This window comes from Capsicum annuum, chromosome 7 (assembly GCF_002878395.1).
Source record: "Capsicum annuum cultivar UCD-10X-F1 chromosome 7, UCD10Xv1.1, whole genome shotgun sequence".
NCBI classification, from domain to species: domain Eukaryota; kingdom Viridiplantae; phylum Streptophyta; class Magnoliopsida; order Solanales; family Solanaceae; genus Capsicum; species Capsicum annuum.
The window spans coordinates 214819353-214842269 of NC_061117.1; the positions used below are offsets into that span (position 1 = coordinate 214819353).

Below are 22917 nucleotides of genomic sequence, written 5' to 3' on the forward strand. Positions count from 1 at the left end.
AAAAATAATAATAAATAATGAGAGTAGATATTTAATTGATATTATTAAAGCAAAATGATGTATTAACAAAAATCAAGTAATATAAAATGACCGACGTATAAATATTCTATACTAGTACTATTAAACTATTAAACTTACTTTTATACGTTCGGTTGAGCACTCATCAGTCACGATCATACTTAAAAGAATAGGCAGAGCTGAAAACAGTATAAATTGACACCTTACTCCCCGCCCCTAACCCTACCTCCCTACCCCACCTCCCTATACCCCCACTTCTCACACTTTATAAAGTGCTTTCTTCATATCCTTTCTCTCTCTACTCCTTCTTCCCTACTTTCTCTCTCTACGAAAAAACAAACAAATAATAATAATAATACTAATAATAAACTCTTCATCTTCATTTTCTACTTCAATTTGTTCTTCGTCAACCTACATGGAGTGTTGGCTTTGTGTACTTTTTAGTATTTCTTTGTTACAAACATTTATTATACTAGCTAGTACTTGCTCTTAGTGAGTCTATTTCACTTCCTCTCACTAGTTAAAGGTACTATTATCACTACTATTACTAGCTTTCTCTCTCTACAAGTACTTTTGTTGTAACTAATTGTTATTTTTTTTTTTTTGTATATTTGTAATGAGTTTTGTTGTTCAGGTAGTGCAGAAAGATGCCGGAGGTGTCTATAGATGGATTTTCCATCAGGTTAGTTGAATATTTTGGCTAAATAGTGATAAAGTATTGCTATTTTTTTGTTGTTATTGTTGCACTATTTATTGTGTTATATAAATTAAAAAAAAAAATAGGGAGTATACGGCAAAGATGAGGAGTGTGGATGTGGTGAAATGCTGTCCGTTGGATGATGATGATGTGAAAGTTAAGTTGCCTCCAATTGAAGTGAAGAAATTCAGATGGTGGCGTGATGTACTTGTTTCTGATAAGGATTCTGATGATGATGATGTTGTTGTTTCGGTTGCGAAAATTGGAACAGCTGAGAGGAAGATGATTAAGTCTGTTAAGGGAAAAACAAGGGTTCAGAAGAAGAGGTCCATTGCTGATATTTTTGCCGTGACTCCGCAAGTGGAGAGAATTGATGATGAGGAGGAGAATGATAATATTGTTGTTGCTAATGAAGGGAAAACTGTGTGGTCCTATCAGAATGTTAACGCAATTGGAAATGATAAAAGCAAGAGGAGAAGCACAATGAAGACGAAGGAGGAGAAAACGATTGTGAGCAAATTGAAGAAGGTGAAGAAGACGATAGTGAAGGATAAGAAGTTTAAGCAGAAGAAGAAAGTGAATAGTGGTTGCTCGGGTCTACTAATCCGGAAGAAGGTACGATTTTATGAACTTCACATCAGCTAAATGTTTCTTTCGTTATTATATTTTGCGCTAATTTTGTAAATTGTGAGTTTAAATGTGTCAAATGCTTGATGAATTGAGATGTTGATTCAAATTCATGCATAAAATAACGGTCATTAGTTACAGTTAATTCAATTAGTTTAGTATTATTGAACTGTATTCCGGTAAAACTCGTCCTTTTACCCCTCATTGTTTGAACTTATATATACTGGTGAAAAAATTGGGTAAATTGAATGGGAATACATCCAAAGATGGATCCGAGGCTTGTTATTTGGTTGTGTTTGTGTGAAAGCTGGTTAGAAAGCGACGACATTTTATGAGTTTGGCATCTTGTTTTGGATCATCAATGGGTTTTATGCTGTTCGTTTAGAATTCTGAAACGCAACATTAAAGGTGCTTGTCATCACATTCATCCTTTAGTACCGATCAGAATCCCATATTTTATGATTGAAGTAAAATGTTTTCTGCTGAATTGTTTGATTAATTACTAGAGGAAGCCTGAATTAAGCCACACAATTGGATACTTACAGATTTAATTTCTTTGATTCAAGGGTCTATTGGAAACAACTTCTACCTCTAAGAGGTAGGGGTAAAGTCCCTCTGCCCTCCTTAGACCCCATTTTTGTGGAACTACTTATGAATACGTTGTTGTTGTTATTGTAATTGGACACCTAAAGGACTATTCACAGAAAAAGGAATTTTCCAGATGAATGTTATTAAATTAGCATGTCTTTGTGCATTTGATATACGAGTGGAAGAGCAAATGTTACACCTTTTTCAATTATTAGCGAGGTGGTTGGTTGACATACTAGGTGAATCATGTCCCAGCATTATGCTATCACGGGTATTGAGGGGTTTACTTCTTTTTTTCCTGGTAAAGTAATAGCCTTGTATAATATAATCTCGACAAATTGAAGAACTATTTGTAATTTGTTGCATAGAAAATTCGTCAATATAAAAAAAATGATGGGTTTTCCTCAGTGATTAGTGGTATATACTGAGCAGAAAAATATCAGCCTTCCAATTCGTGATATCTCTCAGATAAATGTAAATTAAGAACTAGGTGTTAGGATTTTTGTTTCTTACCAAAATTAAGTTTTATTTTTTCTTGGAAGGAAAACAAAAGTAACCATAAATATTTTTATTTTTCCTAAAAGAAAAATATAATTCTTTTTCATATTCGACTAACCTCTTTCTTAGAGGAAATGTTTTGAAATTCTAAATAAATGAGCCTCTTCTCATAGCATAACAAAATAGCATCCACAATTTAGTCATCAAAGAGTCGGGAGAGATTTCTCCCAACATGTTTTATGTTCTTTCAATAGGTTTTATATTTTTCAATATGTAGGTCGCTTGACCGAATCATATCAATAATATATTTTTTTAATATTATTTTCTTTGTCGTCTGATTTATTGTGTCATGGTTTGCAACTAATAGCTTCCGCATGACGTCCGCTCGATTTCGAATCCAACAAATGGTATCAGAGGCTATGGTTCAATGATCCAATGGTGTGGTGAGACGAGATTAAACAAGTTCGATAGCGGTTTCAAATCAAGATGCAATCAATTTGATGATAATGGAGATCTTTGTCTAGCTACGTAGGTGTGGAGAAAAACTTCAACCAAATTTCCAACAATTTTGCTGCTAATTCATCCTTAAAACCAAAAATCAATGCTCCAACTTTCAACCCCTGCTTATTTTAACGCTTAGGCTTCTTTCAACTCGTGCATTTACTTTCAACGCATGAGCTCCACTCTTAATTTGTGCTTACTTTCAATGCACAAGGCTCCACTTTCAATCCTGTTTACTTATAACACAGGGCTCCAGTAATATCAACCCATGCTTCTATTTTTAACGCATAGGGCTCCAATTTTTAACATCATGGTAAGAGCAGTGATATATAAAAATCGTTGATATATGAAGATCGTGTGTGAAAAAGGAGGATCAAGAATATTTGGCAGAAAATCAAGTCAAAAAGAGGAGATTTGATAGAGTTTTTGCCTAATTTTCTTACCAAAATTAAGTTTTACTAATAAAAGTAACTATAAATACTTTTATTTTTCCTAAAAGGAAAATATAATTCTTTTTTTATATTTGACTGAACTCTATAAATAGATGACCCCTTCTCACGAACAAAATAGGATCCACAATGTAGTCATCAAAGAGTCTTGTTTAGGGGGAGATTTCTCCCAACATGTTTTATGTTTTTTCAGTAGGTTTTATATTTTTCAATATTAGTTTTCAATATGTAGGTTGCTTGACCGAATCATATCAATAATATGTTTTTTTAGTATTGTTTTCTTTGACGTCTAATTTATTATCTCATGGTTTGCAAGCTTCCGCATGACGCCCTCTCGATTTCGAACCAACACTAGGAACTTCCAAAATTCTTCTTATTGTTTTACCTGATGTGTATCATTTCCTGTAAAATACAAATTGTGCAATATAGGTATAGCTTTAAATTTTCTCAAGTGTTCTCGTCATAGTTTTGCTGTATAGTCATTACCAAAATTGATTTGTACTCCAAACACATATACCTATATAGTTTTGGTGTATAGTCATTGCCAAAATTAATTTGTACTCCAGACACATATACCTCTATAGTTTTGCTGCATAGTCATTACCAAAATTAAATATTTTGATGTAAGATCCGTCGTGTTAGAAATTAAATTTTAAAAGTTTGTTTTATGGTGTACTTCTCTTACTCTTTCTATAGCTTAAATAGAATGCATCACTTAGTTATATCTTTCCTGGAGTTGTGTGAGTGATGATGAATAAGTATTCATTGGGAAATTGGTGAATTGAGATGCCTTTTCCATTCTAGAATTGCATTCACGAGGGATAATTCAGTGTGCATCTATGCGAACATATATAACGGCGTTCTTTCACTTTCTTTCTCTTTTGTTTTTCTTTTGCCATCTTCTTATGTGTTTAATAGCTTTCAGTTTTTCAAATTTTTAGTTCTTTTTCGTGAAATTTCTGAATGTCCGGTAAAGGATATTTGATCGAATGCAACCATGCTAGTTGCCGCGAATCTTTGTCCAAGATATTCTGCTTAATATCACTTGATTATTAAATTGCATCATTTTTTGTTAACAAAGCAGCTAATTATGACTCAAAACCAAGGTTTTTTGCGTTGAAACCTGAGGCCGATCATTGTCTATATGAAAATGATTATATGGTTGATGTAATTTGCTTGCAGGAGAAACTTGACAAGCTCAAAGTTCCCAATTCATCTCCAAAACCAAGTTGTTCGCAGCATAGAAAGAAAAGTGAAAAGGACATGACAGATGCTAGTCCTACCTGTGGGAGGAAACCACAAAGGAAACATATGGTTTCAGAAAAGAAGGCCAAAGGAGCAACTGATTCCAAGTTCTCTCCAGATCACCAAAAGATGGCAAATCCAATTTGTAGCAATCTCAAGAAAAGGATTAAACGATTTCCAATGGAGAACTTGACAGGTGGTATTATATGTGGTCCTAATGATGCAAATTTTTGTAGCAAGCAACAAGGCGACAAACATGTCAGCTCAGGTAAGGAAAAGATTCTTTGGCGACATAGTAAAGCATCTTCTGTTATATGTTTTCAGATTTTTTAGATATTTTTGCAGTCTATAGTCTGACCTGATTGATGGTTTCATTGTTAAGATGATGCCGCAGAAAGAGGAGAGGTTCTACCCCTTTTGGAGGAGAAAGGAATAGATAAATACATTTCAAGCACTACAGAAAGTGAGGTTACTGTTCAACCAGGATCTCCAAAGATGTTATCCACCATGCATACTGCAGCTGATGCTCCTGATTTACTTAGGGACAATAATAGCAGTAGTAAAAATAATTCATTGGAAGGCGGTGAAGTTCTTAGTCAAGTTCCTGAGGAAAATGACAATTTACAATTATTGAGAAGAAGCTACGCGTTGACATCTCAAGGTTCTGGTTCATTGTATCTCTGCAATCCTGGGTCTCTTCATGTGCCTCAACAGATGTATAAACACAAAAGGAACACCCAAACAGCTGGAAGTTCAATTAATGATTGTGTTGCTAATGAGAGACCACATGATCAGTTAAGAGGTTCTCTCCCTGAAGTTGCTGGAGTTTGCTCCATGCATTCTGTGAAGGCATATCCTCAACATTCATCGGCTCAGGAAAATAATGTGAACAGGAGGAAGCCTATTTTGCTGCCAGAAGATATCATGGGAAACTGTAGTGGTCATTTCATGCAATATCAGCCACTCCCTCAAATCTCTCGTCAGGAATTAATGTGCAAATCATGTTCTTACCCTGATTGGAAGCAACGAGAATTCATGTACATAGAGAAGGGCATTGAAAGAGACTATGTTCGTTTGCCTCTCAACTCTCAAGGAGAATTAATTGATCTGAACTCAAACAGTAAAGGAAAGTTGACTCAGCTGCCAAGCTCAATGGGAATTGCAGGCTCTTCCGGAGGATTGGCTGCAAACAACGCTTCACCCTCAAACATGGAAAATCTCTCTGATGCTAGAGGTCAGGATAAACGAGCACCATCCACAGACCAGGTAAAAAGGTCCTCTGCAGATGATTCAATGGAATGGAACCCTACCTTTCCTGTACCTTCAAGGTTAGGTATCTATGAGTATGATGCTGGAAGAACACATGTTGAGATTGATCCACTAAAGAAAAATGAGGAATCGATTACTCCTTTTGAGTTAGATTGCCGTGTCAGTAATTTGTCCAACCTGGCCAAGCAACTTGAAACCAGCAGGAGTAAACAATATGGGAATTCTGATGATGTCTCATTGCCTGTGACTCCATCTAAGATGCGTCTGATGGGACAAGAGTTTACAGTTGGTGCAAGAGATTTTCATGTACCACAGGATAAAAGGATTTGGACAGATAAGCAGTTCATTGCTAACAATTTTTCAGCAGAGAGTTACCGCTGCAATTCAGTGGTTGCAAATCATGATCAGCAGAAGCTCACTGTGCATCCTGTTCTGGGAACACTGAAAGGTGTGGTTGCTTGCTCTCCTAGTATCCAAATCAATCAGCCCATTTTAAGGCCTCGGGTTTGCCCCCCTCAATTCAGCTGTCAAATTGATCTGGTGCAGCAAAATTGTTTAGGTGATACCAAACAATGCCCTTTTACAGGTGGAAGTAAATCTTTCAACTCTTATGCGTCTGTACCGACATTAATGCATCATTACTCCAGTCAGAATGGGGTCTCGAGCTTTGTTGATCTGAACAGTTCAAGCTGCGCCATGAATTTTCCTTTCTTGTGTCCAGATTCTGGAAGGAACTTCCCGCTATCCTGGTCTCCGTTCTCTTCAGAAAGCACCCCATGGTTTTCAGTGATGAAAGAAAAGAAATCACAAATGGATCTTCATGAATTATTTTCAACATCTGACAGGAAACATCATTACTACAGCATTGCTGGGGATAACCGTCAATTTGACCCTTCGGTATATCTTGCGCCAGAGCGCTTCTGTTCTTTCACTCAGCGCTCTCCACCTGCGTTGGTGAATCCAGTTCCTGCACCATCTTCAGCTACCTATTCCCCGATGCCACTCCAAATAGGTCCAAGAGTAAATGCTGGCCCAAAAAAGAGACATGGTGACGTGAAAAATATCATATCTACTCCTCGTCTTAGAGACCCCGGTGACAGCAGAAAGGGCAAAAAGAGGCCGTTATCTACATTAGACGATTGTACAAATGTGGCAAAGATCCCTAACTTAGGGTTTCAACAGGATCCTTATGTTGTTTTAGCACCATTAAAAAGCCATTCTAATTTTGAAGGTCAATTCAGCTGGAGAAAAGCATTTGAAGCAGGTTCAGTTAAAGGCGCGGCAAACAGTATTGAGAGTGGCTGCGTTGGAGCATCGGAGGCACGCCTTGGATCTTTTAACAATGAAGATACTCTCAAACTTGGGCCCATTAAATTAACTGCTGGAGCAAAGCATGTGCTTAAGCCCTGCCAAAATAATGCTGAGAAGAACTTCCAGCCAACCCATTCAACTGTCCAGTTCGGCGCTTCTTCTGCTGGCAACTCAGGAAACTGAGCAATCAAGCAATATGTACAAGTACTAGTGGTGAGGCCCAATAAATGACAAGCTTTCTGGTATAAACTGTCAGTCTCCAACTGTATGAATCACAAGAACAAATGTTTTGCTAGTTGCAGTAGTTTTTCTCTGCTCCGGTGGACTTGAATTCAGATTCAAAGTAGTCATACCATGACGCTGCAGTTGAAATGTTGACTTGTAGTCTAACCATGATGCTGCAGTTGAAATGTTGGGCAAGCCATTTTATCATGGATCAGGATCTGTCCTAGCTGAGTGAGAGACCCCTTGATAATTATATCAAGATATACAGAAATATGTGAATACATGAGGGCCGTGATGAGCTGCACTGCACTTCTGTAGGTCTCAGTAAAAATGGGTATAGCCATTCTTCTAAAATAACCTGTCTTTGCATAGTTTGTGATACTTCATGTGACAGAATCTAAAACATGGACATTGCAATCTTACGAAGTTTAAAGAAGGTTCTTGCGATGGCTAGAATATCTTCGTGCTTCTGTAAATTTAAGGTGCTCGTGCTTGGCCAACCAAATCTGCTACCTGGAGGCAATGATGTACTCAATTCCCTGTTTGTACAACCAAATATTGCACCATCTTTCTTATGTCTTCCTGGCTTGCCAAGGTGATCTCTATTTCGTCTTTCTTCTTTCATAATGATGCGCGGATTTGTTTCTATTGTCAATGAAAATGAGCAGCATCAAAGAATTTGCAAAGGGATGACACTCTATAGTGTGTATCCTCCCTCCTCCTGAGCTACTTCAGCTCAAAATGTGTCACCAGCCAACTCTAGCTTAGTGAACAACGACACACCCAGTGTAATCCCACAAGTGATGTCTAGGGAGTATAGAGTATACATAGACCTTATCCTACCTTGGAGGTAGAGAGGCTGGTTCGGATAGATCCTCAGCTCAACTCTAGCATAATAAAATAGGAACTAATTTATTAGAGTACAAGGATAGTGGGATCCATATTTTTTCAGATCACAAAAGAAACTTCTCCAAATTCTACTACCATGACGCGAGGTTTACATAGGACTTTCAAATTTAGATCTCATCAGTAGCACTATCGAATTTCATCACACAAATTGGTTTTTCTTGACTGTAAGAAGGAAAAAACGGACAAAATTTTGAACTTTATCAAGAAGGGGTTTATATTGAATCGTTATCAGACATTTTTGTAAACTAGGTTAGGATGCGTGTATCGCTCATGAGTAATAAATGTGTAGAAAACTTTTAAAAAACATAATTATGATAAAGAAAGATGACTACTTGAAAGTAACGGTGAAAGTTGTAATAATAGTATATTGTGATTCAACTGCAGTCCAAGTTTTTCAGAACCAACTCCAGATTGGGCATCCTAAATAAGCTTATGACAATTAACTGTAGATGGTATCTGCATTTCAACAAGCAGTTTATCAAGTTACAAATATAATAGAGATGACACGACCCTAAACTTAACACTAAATTTTAACTTTGACCTTAAACTTTGATAGTGCACAAATAAGACCTTTAACTATTCAAAACCTAAACAAATATGACCTCCAATTTCGCAATCCCCATGCGTGAGTTTCAATCGCGCCTACGTGGAAAGGTAATTCAATTACACGATGCCACGTCGTTAAAAGGGCTAACTTGGAGGGAGGTCATATTTGTGCAGTTTTGAATAGTTAAAGGTCATTTTGTGCACTGTCAAAGTTTTGTTTTTTTGTGTTAAAACGACGTCGTTTTTTTTTTTTTAATTATTATTATTATTATTATTATATTTTTATTTATTTCTATAGCAGCAACACCTAGTTTTTTTTATTAAAAAAAAGAATAGTCACTAACAGGGATCGAACCCGCACAGTAGGTTGAAGGAAGCGCCCAAGAAGAGCAAATAACACCACTGGGCTATCTAAGTGTCTTGTTTCATGTGGTTCAACATTAATATACGTACATAAATATAGATTTTCTACCTTATATATACAACGTAACTTTTTTACCGAGGGGGTTCGGGTGAACCCCATGGCAACCACGTAGGTCCGCCCATGCATTAATTTAATAACGTTTTAATAACATTAATTTAATAACATTTTAATAACATTAATTTGATTACGTTAATTTAATATACTACTACTACTATCCTTAATAACGTTAATTTAATAACGTTTTGTTAAAACTATAATTTTTTTTATTATTAGTATAGTTTCATCTTTAATTTAATAGGTAAATAAATTATAAATTATATTTAGATATATTATATAACTTAAATTCGTCCTCTGCTTTATAATATATATACATACCCGCGCGATTTTTTCGTATGAGGCTGACCCACCTAATTAATAAATCATCAATATTGCTTTTTTTCCGCAATGTCAAAAGAAATTAGATGTCATTTTCATCTTTGAGTCAAAAATAATGAAAAAATAATATTAAAAAGTCATTTAAAGGTCATAGTTGTGCAGTTTTGGATAGTTAAAGGTCATATTTGTGCACTGTCAAAGTTTAAGGTCAAAGTTATAATTTGGTGTCAAGTTTAGGGTCATATTTATGTATTATGTGCCCTTAGATTTTAACCTGGACGCACCCAGTTTTGCGTGTTGAACACGCGTTTTGCCACGTAGGATCGGAGGTCATATTTGTGCAGTTTTGAATAGTTTAAGGTCATATTTATGCACTGTCAAAGTTTAAGATCAAAGTTATAATTTGGTGTCAAGTTTAAGGTCATATTTATCTCAATATAATATGTTAATACATTTGGTCAAGTATTGTTCAGTGACTATTTTAGATCATGCCACATCATCAAAATGAAATCGGATGGCTCCAATTTATTTGTAGTAAAGTATAAAAGATAATAACCAATGGCTTTATTATGAAGACCGAGTAATGCTAAATTTAGCTTGAACGACTAGATGAAAAAAGGGCAAAAATGGCTGTCCCTCTTCTCTTTTCTTCTCAATAATCCCAAGCTAAGTTGCTCGAATTCAAGTGGGGTGTATGCAGAATTTTGATTTTTCATGGTCTAAATTTCAAGATTCGAAAGTATGGAGCAATTAGGTACATATATAAATGCAGGAATTTGACCAAAAATAATTTATATATCTAAAACAAAATTAGAGTTATATCTCTATGCGGAAAATTAACAACGTAATTCGAGGAAAAACATTGATAAGGAGTAGAATTCTAGAACTGACATAAAAAATTTTATATACAAGATATTTTATTTTTTTTTAAATTTCCGTTTAGCTTTTATTTTAGTTACAAAAATAATTATATTTATTCTAAATTTCTCCATCGATTTGATGAATATACCAAAACTTGATTGACCAATCCAATAATATGTGTATATATATTTAATTTTCCGTAGAAAAATTTCGAACCCTCAACCCACGTGGCGCCTCCTTTTAACAGTGATTTATTACTAGTAAATAACCAATCATCACTTGCTCACAAATTTGGTTAAGAAGATATTGTATGCACGTGACGTCGTGACCTCTAGTTTAACAAAATTCCACTTAAAATAATGCAGCCACAACTGACAATTTCACAAATCCTAAAGGTTCGTTTGGTAGAGCGTGTTAATCAAAATAATACATCCATTATTTTTATGTATTATTAGTACTCTGTTTGGTATATTTTTTTGTTATTGTATAATTAATGTTTTGCCTTTGCATTAGTTATACACTATATTATGTATTGAATTATGCATTATTAATACTCATTCTTTTCCATGTATTAGTAATACAAAGCATTTTAATACATGCATTAGATTATTAAATGATAACTTTACCCCTCAAAATAACTAATTTCTTTTTCCCACCATTTCTCCACTTCTTCTTAATCAAACATCTTCTTTTATTCTGATTTCTTTCTCTTTATTCTGATCAAATTCCATCAATTTCAGTTTCAAGTCTTTTGGATATAGAGAATACGTGAAATTGGGTTTTCAAAGAAAAGTAAATTTAGAGAAGTAAAAATTAAATTTTCAAGATTGCATACCTTCCTCAGATTTCTTTTTCAATGAAAATGAACAAATGAATTCATTGGATATTTGGGTATTTGGATACAGCACAATGAAAATGATTGAATATTTCGATATTTGGATACACCAGCTGCTGGTGGTTGCTTTCATTTTTTTTTCATACCAAACAACCAGAAGAGTTGTTTGGCAAGTATCAAGATGTGCTCCAGCCAGGGTGCCACTGTTTGCCTTGGTTCCTCGGGTACCAGTTAGCTGGCAATCTTTCCCTCACGGTGCAGTAGCTTGATGTTTTCTGTGAGACAAAGACAAAGATTTTCTTTTTATTCATTAAAAGGAATTACATTGAATTTCATATTCCTTTTCGCTTTTTATTTTTTTTAAAATTTTATGTTAGAAAATTATCGATTTTACTGTGGAATTGAAATCTACAGTAGTGTATTTCAAACATATCGGTGTTCCTATGTATACATAGTAGTATAGAATTGTTGGTGTTCATATATAAAAAGGGTATTTCGGTAAATAAATATTATTTTATAAAAAAATATGTAAATATATATTATTTTTAATACATTAAACCAAACACTGTATAAGAAATACTAAAGCTAGCATTACTAATACTTGCATTAATAATACAAGCATTACTAATACACCTTATTCAACATTATTTTTATACACTCTATCAAACGACCCCTAAAAGATGTTACCAGGACTACTATTTTTTTTAAGTATAAACAACATAAATGCCCTAACTTAAGAAAGTAATTACACAAAATCCCCTTATAAATTCTCTCTCTCGAATTTTGGCAAAGATACTCATACATTCGGCCAAATATTATACATTGGTGGAATGTATAATGAAACTGTTATTCCTAAATTTAAGGTAATAGAAATCAGTAATTATATCACTGTTCCTTAATTAACGGCAATAATTAGCTAGCATTAACTCATTTATGGATAAAACTAGTAACTGAAATTTGAATTTCAAAAAAAAAAATTATACAAGTTAAATATTATTTTCTCTAATATTTGATTGAAGATCTGGAAAGCAAAAAAGCTCTATTGCTGCAATTTATTTCTTCTAAAAAAATCCCAAAAAGCAACAAAAATCTTCTACATACGTTCTTCAAAGTTTCAAAAAGCAACATGACTATCCCAATATTGCTGTGACATTCAGGAATTTAGGAGTTAGAAACTAGTTATGATCATACAAAAGTGACGCAATAATTGTTTCAGAAAGTATTACTTTCTTGAAATTGATTTCTACAATCGTCATTGAGTTGGATATAGATGAAGTACGTAAAAAAATTAAAGTGAAATATGTGGTTGAAGGAAACTCTTCTCCAATTGTAATAAGAAACAAGAATGGAGTGAGGGTTTACGTTGAGTTAAAGAAACAACTTGCTGGTTTGATTAATTTTTCGCTTTGTATTTTAACTTGCGACAAAGCCAATAGTGAAATAGAGTTTGATAAAGCAACTGGTTCTGTAATGTGTATCGAGGGTAATGAATATGATTCGGTTGCGTTAACTGTTGTTGAAACGGATAATCAGTATGCTCTATATGTGCCTAAAATGGAAGTTAAAAACTTCATTACTAATTGCAAGAACACTGAAATAATAGTGAGTCAGATATATAAGGATAAGGAAACTCTTGTTTCAGTAATGGCAAGACACGCAATAGCGAATGGATTCAACACAAAAGCGAAACGATCCGACAAAAAAGGTATGATATCAATTGTATGTCCTGATCTTATAACATATTTTTTTTATTATTATTATAAGAAATTTATGTTGTGTAGTTTTGTGAACTGTTGATGTGTATTGTTAATATACGCAGGGGCAGACCCACTTGTAATTTTGGGTGCGGGTGCTCCGGCACCCACTAAACTCGACTTAAATTAGGTATAGTTATATAAAAACCACAGAATAAATGGTATAATTTATTAAAATGCACCCAGAGAACAAACATATGGTTGGGTGCAGTGGCATGAGGATGTGACTCCCGTGTCCAGCTTTCTGGGTTTGAATCCCTACAGCAATATACTATTTTTTATAAATTTTTTTGAGCACCCACAACTTTGAAATCCTGAGCCCGCCACTGAATATACGAATGTATAATGTGATAGTTTATGTTTTTGATAATGTATAATTAAATCATGTCAGGCAAAGAAATGTATGTTTCATTTGTTTAAGAGATTGTGAATTAGTTTGTGATTTATTACTGATTTTTTAAGTAAAAAATGTGAATGTATAATTTTAATTATACATGCAGATATATGTATAATATAACTATTGTAGTGAAAGATCTTTTTTTTTGTTCTTACTATTTTAATTTTATATATTTTTGTTTTATGTATTGATTAAATTTTTATTTGTTGATGATATGTACTGATAACATGAATATATACTTTTTGAAATTTAATTTTTTGATTAATGTGTTTTATGAATTATGTTTTTTTTAGTTAAAAACGTATGTATAATGTAGATTATACATTCAAAGCGATGTATAATATAACTGGGCAGTTTATGAAAAAAGTTTATTTTATTTCTATTTTCAAGATTAATAATTTTATTTAATACAATGAACAAGTTTTTATATTTTGATGCAGCTATGTAATGATTTGTTGTAACAAAGATTGCAAGTGGGTCATGAAGGCGTCTTTTATGAATGAATCGAAATTGTTTTTGATTAAAACATTTGTTTCGGAGCATAGTTGCAGTCTTAGAGATCGAGTGCTGAATAATGTGGTTGCGACAAGTAATTTTGTGAGTGAATTTACTGCTCCAAAATTAATCAATCACAAAAGAATACAAACCCCTGCAGACATTATCGAAGAGATGAAGGTTGTTTACAGAGTCGACATTAACTACATGAAAGCATGGAGCGCAAAAGAGAAGGCGATTGCGATGCCTAGAGGTGAACCAACAGATGGATATAGAAAAATGCCCTGTTATATCTATATACTGAACCAAGTGTATCCACAATCGCATATTTGGATGCATAAGGCAGTAGATAAAGAGTTTAAATACTTGTTTATTGCATTGTGTCCGATGATTAGGAATTTTGAATTTTGTAGACCCGTTGTAGTTGTTTACGGGACACATTTAAGCGGTCCATATGAAGGAACATTTGTATCGGCAAGCACATTAGATGGTTCAGGTACTGTGCGTTCATGTTTTTTGTACTCTTTTTTTGTTTTTTTATTTACTATATATTATATTAGCTTATACATTGATGTTTTATTTATAATGAATCATAAAGATGCTAAAATTAGGTCCTTTATAGTTGACTTATTTTTTTTAATAATGATTGCCTTGTTTAATTTATTTGTAGGTTGTATTCTGCCATTAGCGTACGGTGTTGTTGATTCGGTGAATTACAACGCGTGGATTTATTTTTTTCAACAATTTAGAAAGGCATTTGGTGAAAGAGACAACATGTGTGTTGTTCAGACATAAATGAAAGTATCATAAAAGATGTAAGCATTGTTTACCCTAATGTCCCTCATCTAGCTTGTATATGGCATTTATGGAAAAACGTTTGCACCCATTTTAGGAAAAGCAAAGATAAACTTAGTGACCTTTATTATTCCATGGCTAAATCTTATAAAAAAAGAAGATTTTGAATATATTATGTCTAAGGTTGCTAAGGTTGATCGATGAGTTAAGGAATATCTGCAGGAAGCTGGGTATGAAAAATGGGCTCGGTGTTACTCTCATGTAAATAGAGGTAGAATGATGACTTCAAATATAGCCGAATGTATTAATGGTTGTTTGGTTGAGGCTAGAAAACTTCCTATTCTAGGTTTCTTAGAAGAAGTTAGAATCTTATTTGCTGCATGGAATTGTAAGAACAATGAAATTGCATCGTACACTAATACAACTCTTGGCAGAAGATTTGAAGAAATCTAACTCATGATGGTGTTAAAGCTTTGCAGATGACGATATGTATTAGAATAATTATGGAATAGAAACTTTGTTTTACATTGAGTGTATGTTAATATTTTTCCATCTGAAACATATTATGTTTTTTGGTAACAGGTTAAGCCAGCTGGGAGTTATCTTTATTATGTTTATGATTCGGGACGGAGGTACATTGTAGATATTAAGTGTGGCACATGCAATTGTGGCCGATATCAAATTGATGAAATACCTTGTCCACATGGAATTGCCGTATTAAAAAGTAAAAATATGGATGTAAAGGATTATGGTCGTTATTGCTCTGAATTGTATAGGCCATAAATCATAGTGAAGACATATGAACTCCCGATAGCTCTAATGCCAGAAAAGAAGGATTGAAGTGTTCTAGGTTTTGTTGATGATGAAGAAGTTTTGCCGCCCAAATATCGAAGACCTCCTGGTAGTAGGGGTGGGCGTTCGGGAATACGGTTCATTTTTTATTTTTTTGGTTTTTTTGGTTTTTGATTTTCAATATAGGTGTACCAAAAATCGAATCAAAATAATTCAGTTCGGTTCGATTTATGGAAGTTCGGTTCGGTTTGGTTGGGTATAATAAGCTCGGTTTTTCGGTTTTGGACATCTTTAATGGGTTAATTTCTAATTGGACCTGCTAACTCTGAGATTCAGTATCTCAGTCAATTTGTATTTCCTGTACCTCTTTAACAGGCTAATTTCTAATTGGACCTGCTAACTCTGAGATTCACTAGCTCAATCAATTTGTATTTCCTGTATCTAATATTCTAATTGAGACGAGGCATTTAATCTTAATATTTAATAGTTAATAGGTCGCATTTTAGCGAACAAATTGCTCATTTCAGTATTGCAATTTGCAACACAATGAGTCAATGACAAATAAAAAATTTATACATTGAATTTTCTCATGTTCATAAGTTATTTGGCAACAGAACTGAGAAAACTTCATGGATTTTAAATAAAAATTTTGTATGCTTTCACATAACTAAAAGTAAAATGGCATTACATTATTACATATGTACACAATACACAGCATATTCATTTCAAACACCTTAAACAAATGAAAAGTAACAACTGAAAACTATAAAAGAAGGGCAACTTCACAAGAATCCGAAGGACTCGCACAACTAGTAGCTGGACAACAGAAATACTACACATCCGAGATCCGACTAAAAGGAATCGAACTTAGACACTGCATATTTAATACTACTACCTTCCCAGTGAATGAGTGATTTGGAACATCTGAAAGATTTATAGCTTCACAGAATAGTTACTTAGCTAGTTCGAATCGAACTTGCACTCCCTTAAGACAAAACTGTGAGCAACTTCCTTTTAGGAACTGGTTCATTCATGTACATGATGTAAGCACATTTCAAGAATTAGTGTTGGCTCAATACGCTGGAGTGAAACCAATAAGATAACTCTAACTCTATCCTCCAGCATCGCATTTCAACTTGGGAAGCCAGACTTGAAAGAGTTTGACGTGCAAGAGGCCTTATGTCATTTCGAGAGCAATCATATAAAATACGAATTAGCTCCCAAAGGGCACCCCCACTGATCATGTCTCTTGCATAGACTTCTGCGGATAAGAAGGGAACAGATGAAACTCAAAAGTATAGTTTGAAAAGAAATGCAATTAAATTATTCTAAAACTGAAACCTAGTATAGGATTGCTTACCAAGTTCTGCCAAATGATGGAGAACCAGCTTATTGGAATACTGAACAACCATTGTTAGTTCACTATCTTCTATCAGAGAAAACTGCAGTCATGGTAATTGATAACAAGATTGTAGTCATGTACGACATTTACCATGAGTTGAAACTCTCGACTCGCACTTCCCAAAATTTGAAATTCCCCTACCAACATGAGACAGAAGGTCTGGATGTCTACATCTCACCATTCTTAACAGTACCGTGATTCCACCTTCAAACCTTAACCTTGTCTGTAGTTTATCTGGAATTGAAGTTTCTACCACAATCAAGATTCAAGGTATGCAATATTTGATAGAAGGAGCAGGATCAGATGAACCAAAAAGTAAAACTTGGATGAAATTTTACTAGTATTAGACTATCAGCCTTCTTTTTCTGCAATCTTTGATCAATCACTGCATAAATTCTTCTCCAATTTCCTCACCAACAGCTTCAAAGCTGGCAGAAAGTCCCCAATATTCGTCGTCTTCTCACTTACCAGTATAATAGTAATTTAACAATACATACAGAAATAGGCAATACTCAATAGGCCAAATACATACATCAAATAGGCATTAACAACCATTAGTCCATTCTACAGAAAATAAAAGCAAAATAACAACATAAAACGCTGAAATAGAAGAAAGTAATAGCATAAAAAACAAAAATAATAGCAGCCTAAAAGGCTAAAACAATCCCAAACAGTAGATCTACTTTCCATTTCTTTCCTTTTCTTTGCATCCGTAGTGTCAACTGAGTTGTCATTACTATTATCAGGTACATTATCAGTTGAACCAACCATACTAAATATACTTTCATCATCCATCTATGTAAAATTTAAAAGAAAAAACTAAATTAAAAGTGTTTACTATTTAACAATCGAACATATTTCAGAAAATCAGAAAAATCAATCTACTGAATCACGCAATCAGAAAATCAACAAAAAAATATCAAAAAAAAGAAGAAAAACAAAATAAAAGAAAATAATACCTGATTCGCCGCTGAGTTGCTGCCTATCAGTCGTTCGTCGCTCCGGTGGGTTCGTTGTTCGTTGCTCATTGTTCGGTGTCCGCCGTTCGTTGCTCACCGTTCGATTTCCGCCGTCTTCGCTAACTGCTACTAAGTGCTAAATTCTAATACTGCTAGTGTTAATTGCTAAGTGAAGTTGTGACTTGTGAATTGAGCCCTGATGGCGAGACTAAATACATTTGAGAATTTGGGCTGGGGTACATCAGGTGGCTGATTGGGCCTAAACTAATTAGGCCAATGTAAATTATTAATACTAAATAATATATGGGCTATATATAGGCCCTAAAAATTGTATACTAATTTGGTTTAACCGAATACCGAATTATACATGCTCCATAACCGAAAATCGAACCGAATACCGAACTTATATAAAAAATAAATCGAATACCGAACCAAAAAATTGAAACCGAAAAACTGAATTAAATCGGTTTGGTTTGGTGTTTTGATTTTTGGTATTTATGTCCACCCCTACCTGGTAGGCCAAAAAAAGGAAGGAATCTTAAATCAAGTGAATCACTATCTTCAAATTCAAACCGCTGTAGAAAATGCGGACGAGCCGGTCACAACCGTAGGACTTGTGATTTCTTTCCAAAGGAATCATGATGAAGATAATATGTTTTCCTACTTGCTGATGGTTTGTTTGGTTTTAGTAGTATAATCATTTTAATTAAATTTTTTTGGAATGCTGGAATAATTAATAATAAGATTTTTGGTTGCTATTTTAGTTTCACTTGTTCAATTAATATTTAATAGTTGCACAACATTTTGTGTAATTTTTCGTTTATCATATTTCGTAAACATATCACTGTAATTTACAACTGATTGGTATATGTATTATGTAACCTAGGAAATATAACAGTCACTTAAAAAATTATTGAAACATAATCTATATGAACTGTTATACGTTAGTAGTTACTGTGTAAGAAATGTATGATTTAGCGTTATACTTTGTGTTGGTATATATTTTACAGGAAAAAATGTCATTTTAATGACACTAAATGATTAAACGTTATACGTTTATTTAATTTTTTTTGTTAAGTTACGAATGTATAATTTAGATTATACATTTGTATCATTGTATAAAATTGTTTAATACTTTAAATAAGTGATTCTAGTAAACTGTGTTTGTAAATTTATTTAAGAAAATATACAGTGTGACAACATGTATTATGTTATGTGTTACATATATGTAACGTACTAATTAATTATTAGTGCAATGTCGTTTTAACTTACAAGAAAATTTACATCATAGTAAAAATATTATGTGTTCAAAAGCGATGTGAGTGTGTTTTTATTTTTGTTATACACGTCGTAAAAATAAATAAAAGGCAAGCTCAATATCGACCAATAAAAAGTTTGTATCATAACAGTATTGTGTTAGAAACTGCAAATCAATTGTTTAAAAAAAAAGAAGATATCCATAAAATGTTCATTAACATTAAGAAAGTAATCCTGAAAATGTGTAACATTAACAATCAAAATAAGAAATAGTTCTTTCAATGCCAACAATTAGAAAACATTGCTACTCTAAAGTAACAATTGCATTTGCTTCAATTTCTTCGATTACAATTTTCTTTGGTCGAGGCGGATATCCATTATCACTCGTGTACCCTTCTTTTGTCTTTTTCACTCCGTAATACCACAGTAAGGAAGCATAGCGCGCACGTTGACTAGCAGCATCAAACCCACATGAATGAACTTGTAGTCCTTCGCTTAATATTTCTGCATAGACACACACAAATATGCCACAATCCCTGATTTCAAAAATAAAAATGAAATAATAATTAGTAAATCAATTAAAACATTATTATACATGAAAAATAAAATGTAATTTACTTACAAACTATTAGACGCTTATTGTGGGATATTTTGCACATACTTAACATCAAATGAAATTTTATTTATAAGACCAGTTTGTTGAGTAATCTTTCCTTTGTACGCTTCAAGTGATGGCCAGTCAGTTCGCTCGGTCTTATCATAAAAGTCATTGTCTGACAAGTAAGTAGGAAGCATAATTGCAAGCTTTTGTATTTCAATAAGAGGTTCTTTTTTCCTTTTACTTGACAGTGAGTCATACACACGTATCAATCGTTCCTTCAAGACAATCACAGCCAATACCCAATGAAATTCTTTACCACAGTTAATTGGAACATATACCTCATCAATCATATACCATGGTAATCCAGTAGGCATACAAAATCCATGAATTATATTAGCAATAGAATCTTCATTCTTAGCCACCACAATTGATTCTGCATAGTATTGTTGCGCTGATAGCTCAACTGCCGATTTCGCTGGATAATAACGAGTATGTGTCTTCTCAACATATGATTTAAAAAAGCATCTTGTATTTGTATATCTATAATTATCACCCAGTTGAATCTTTGATTTCTTTCTCAAGTGGTAGAAGATCACATCTAAATGCTACAAGTGAAAACAGGGTAAAATAGTAAAAGTTTGTAGCTTCGAGCTTACTTGTCGATTAGATGTATGATATACAGATATGCTATAGTTTCATGTTATTATACATGACATGTTGGTAAATGTTGAACAGTTGATAATTGAAAATACTGCATGTATGATATGTTATTATACATTAGCTAACATGTATGATTTGTTATTATACATTGGTTTACATGTATGATATGTTATGGTGTTATAGAATATTAAGTTTCAGCAAAATAACTTATGATATGGATAATATTTAGAATAAGTTACCTCATCATTCCAGCATGTCTTGCGTTCGGACATCAAGTAAAATCAATTCTTAGACTGTGGGTATGCAACGACAAAGTCCAATTGACTGTAACCTAACCCAGAAGCATTTACTCGATAGTGATTGTTCTTTTCTGGGAAAAAATCATTGATTACACATGACAATAACTGTTTAGTTTAAGATGACATAGTATTGTTAGGCATAAAAATAATACCAAATTTCTTACTTGGCAAAATGAGTTTTCAGTAATCCTACGATAATCCACTGGGAGTAATCAATCATCAATTCATTCGGCAAATCTTGGTTGATGGTGTACCCATCAAAAGCATACTTCAGCTTCTCCTTTTTATCGAAATCAACAGAATCTTTAGAGCCAGAACCACACTTTGAAATGTATGGTGACCTTAAAACCCTGGACTTCTTTCTTTCTCATTTGGAAGGTGCATTGGTTTTTGAGGCTTGAAGCTCCCGAACCTGAACATCAGGGAAGTCAGGTGGAATATGAGTGTCTGGAAGGTCCCAGTGTCTTTCGGTCATTTTACTTGAAGCACCAACATCCATTGACTTTGTAGTCGAAGGTGTTGACAGACCAAATAAAATTGTATCTACAGTTTCTTGTATTGAATCAGTTATTGTCCCACCAACTTCATCTTACGTGAACACATAAGAATTTGTAATGTATACATACAATATCTGAATGTGTAACTATATTAATTCTTACGATATTTATGTTAGAAATCATGACAGCATCAATATCAGTAAAATTTGATATGCAGTAGAGAAAAAAATCAATACATTCCATTTGTTTCTAATTCACATTCGAAATTTGATATGCACTAGAGAAATAACATTAAGTGCCAGTACGTACTTTTACAAAGTCGAACACGTAGATCGATATTTTTGTATAAAAAAAAAATAAGTGTTAGGGACAAAAAAATACCTTCCCATCATCACATCAGTAGATTCCTGGTTTTTCAATTTCACTTCATTAACATCTTCTTTAGCGGTTAGATTCACATCTTATATTTAATAACAATTATCGTGTATTAACATCTATTCAAAGTATAATATAAAAGTTTAAGCTGATGTTTTACACCCGTGATAAGAAAATTTCATCTATAATGTGTGCATATGAATATATAAATATATCAGTAATAACAAACGATGTCATATGTGATGCACAAATGATTTTATTGCTTTAATAACATAAATATGTTTGATGTTAATCATAAATTACAACCTTTACGTTTATGAAAATTTTTGTATGTTGAATGTATGACTCTCCTTGATACATTCATTTGAATATTTTATGTACATTTAACTGTCCTAATATGAAGAAGTTAGAAGAAAGTATATGTGTATACAAACTTATAGTAGTAATCAAACATCATTAGGGACATAAAAATACTGACAAATCTTCTACATCTGGAATTTTTTTTTTTCAATTCTTCATCGCTACATTCTTCTTCATATGCCATAATCTCATCCTATTATTTATGTGATAATTATCATTATCCAAGTTGCATGAAGACAAAAATTTATATTTATTAAGACAACTGTTAAACAATGTACAAAATATTGAAAGCGTCAAGATTGATATAACTTTATATTCAACCGAAAAGATTAATATCCTTTTTTTCAACCAATAACAGAAGCTACATTTATATAGACATATATTTTAGGAAAAAAATAAATATAATGTACATAAAGATACCTCCAAAACTTCCAAATCAGAACAGTCATCATTTTCAAAATCATCCTCATGACCTGCATCTTTATTTGCCACATTCACATCCTAAATTAAATTATAAGTCGATTTAAATAACAGTTATTCATAAACTTGTTTTAGGTGATTCTAAGAAGAGATTTATAATTAACATGTATTTTGGTGAAGGAAAATGTAGTAAGTTTAATGTATAACTGTTCATTATACATTCAAGTTAATGTATGATGAAAAATTAAATTGTCCAAATTTAGTACGTAACAAGTAATAAGGGAAAAAAATATCAGCAATTGTTTCTCTTCAAGAATGTGATGCTTATTAGATTCTTCATCGCGAGACACTTCCATATCATTGATTGATCCCTTAGTATAATTTTCATGCTGTATTAAAAAGAAACAAAATTTGTTTTTGATAAGGTAATTATGTTGATTTATAGTAAACGAACAATATAAGTGGCAAAACATACC

General features: G+C 33.2%; 1 protein-coding gene across 3 annotated transcripts; it reads left to right on the forward strand.

Moving 5' to 3' along the window:
• Positions 1 to 297: 297 nt before the first annotated feature.
• Positions 298 to 8003, forward strand: LOC107878474. 3 transcript variants are annotated; one of them, XM_047415470.1, is made up of 6 exons: positions 299 to 544; positions 653 to 700; positions 802 to 1330; positions 4561 to 4891; positions 5006 to 7416; positions 7500 to 8003. In XM_047415470.1, exons 2-5 carry the CDS (start codon positions 666 to 668, stop codon positions 7384 to 7386), a joined length of 3276 nt encoding a protein of 1091 aa, XP_047271426.1. In that variant the 5' UTR covers positions 299 to 544; positions 653 to 665; the 3' UTR covers positions 7387 to 7416; positions 7500 to 8003. The 3 variants fall into 3 exon arrangements, with proteins under 3 accessions (XP_047271427.1, XP_047271426.1, XP_047271425.1); XM_047415469.1 differs by having other exon boundaries at positions 7506 to 8003; XM_047415471.1 differs by having other exon boundaries at positions 298 to 544; positions 5018 to 8003.
• Positions 8004 to 22917: the final 14914 nt, after the last annotated feature.

Coding starts and splice junctions, on each gene's coding strand:
- LOC107878474 (XM_047415470.1), top strand. CDS start 666: ATGCCGGAGGTGTCTATAGATGGATTTTCCATCAG. Junction 1,331..4,560: donor GTCTACTAATCCGGAAGAAG/GTACGATTTTAT, acceptor ATTTGCTTGCAG/GAGAAACTTGACAAGCTCAA. Junction 4,892..5,005: donor CGACAAACATGTCAGCTCAG/GTAAGGAAAAGA, acceptor TTCATTGTTAAG/ATGATGCCGCAGAAAGAGGA.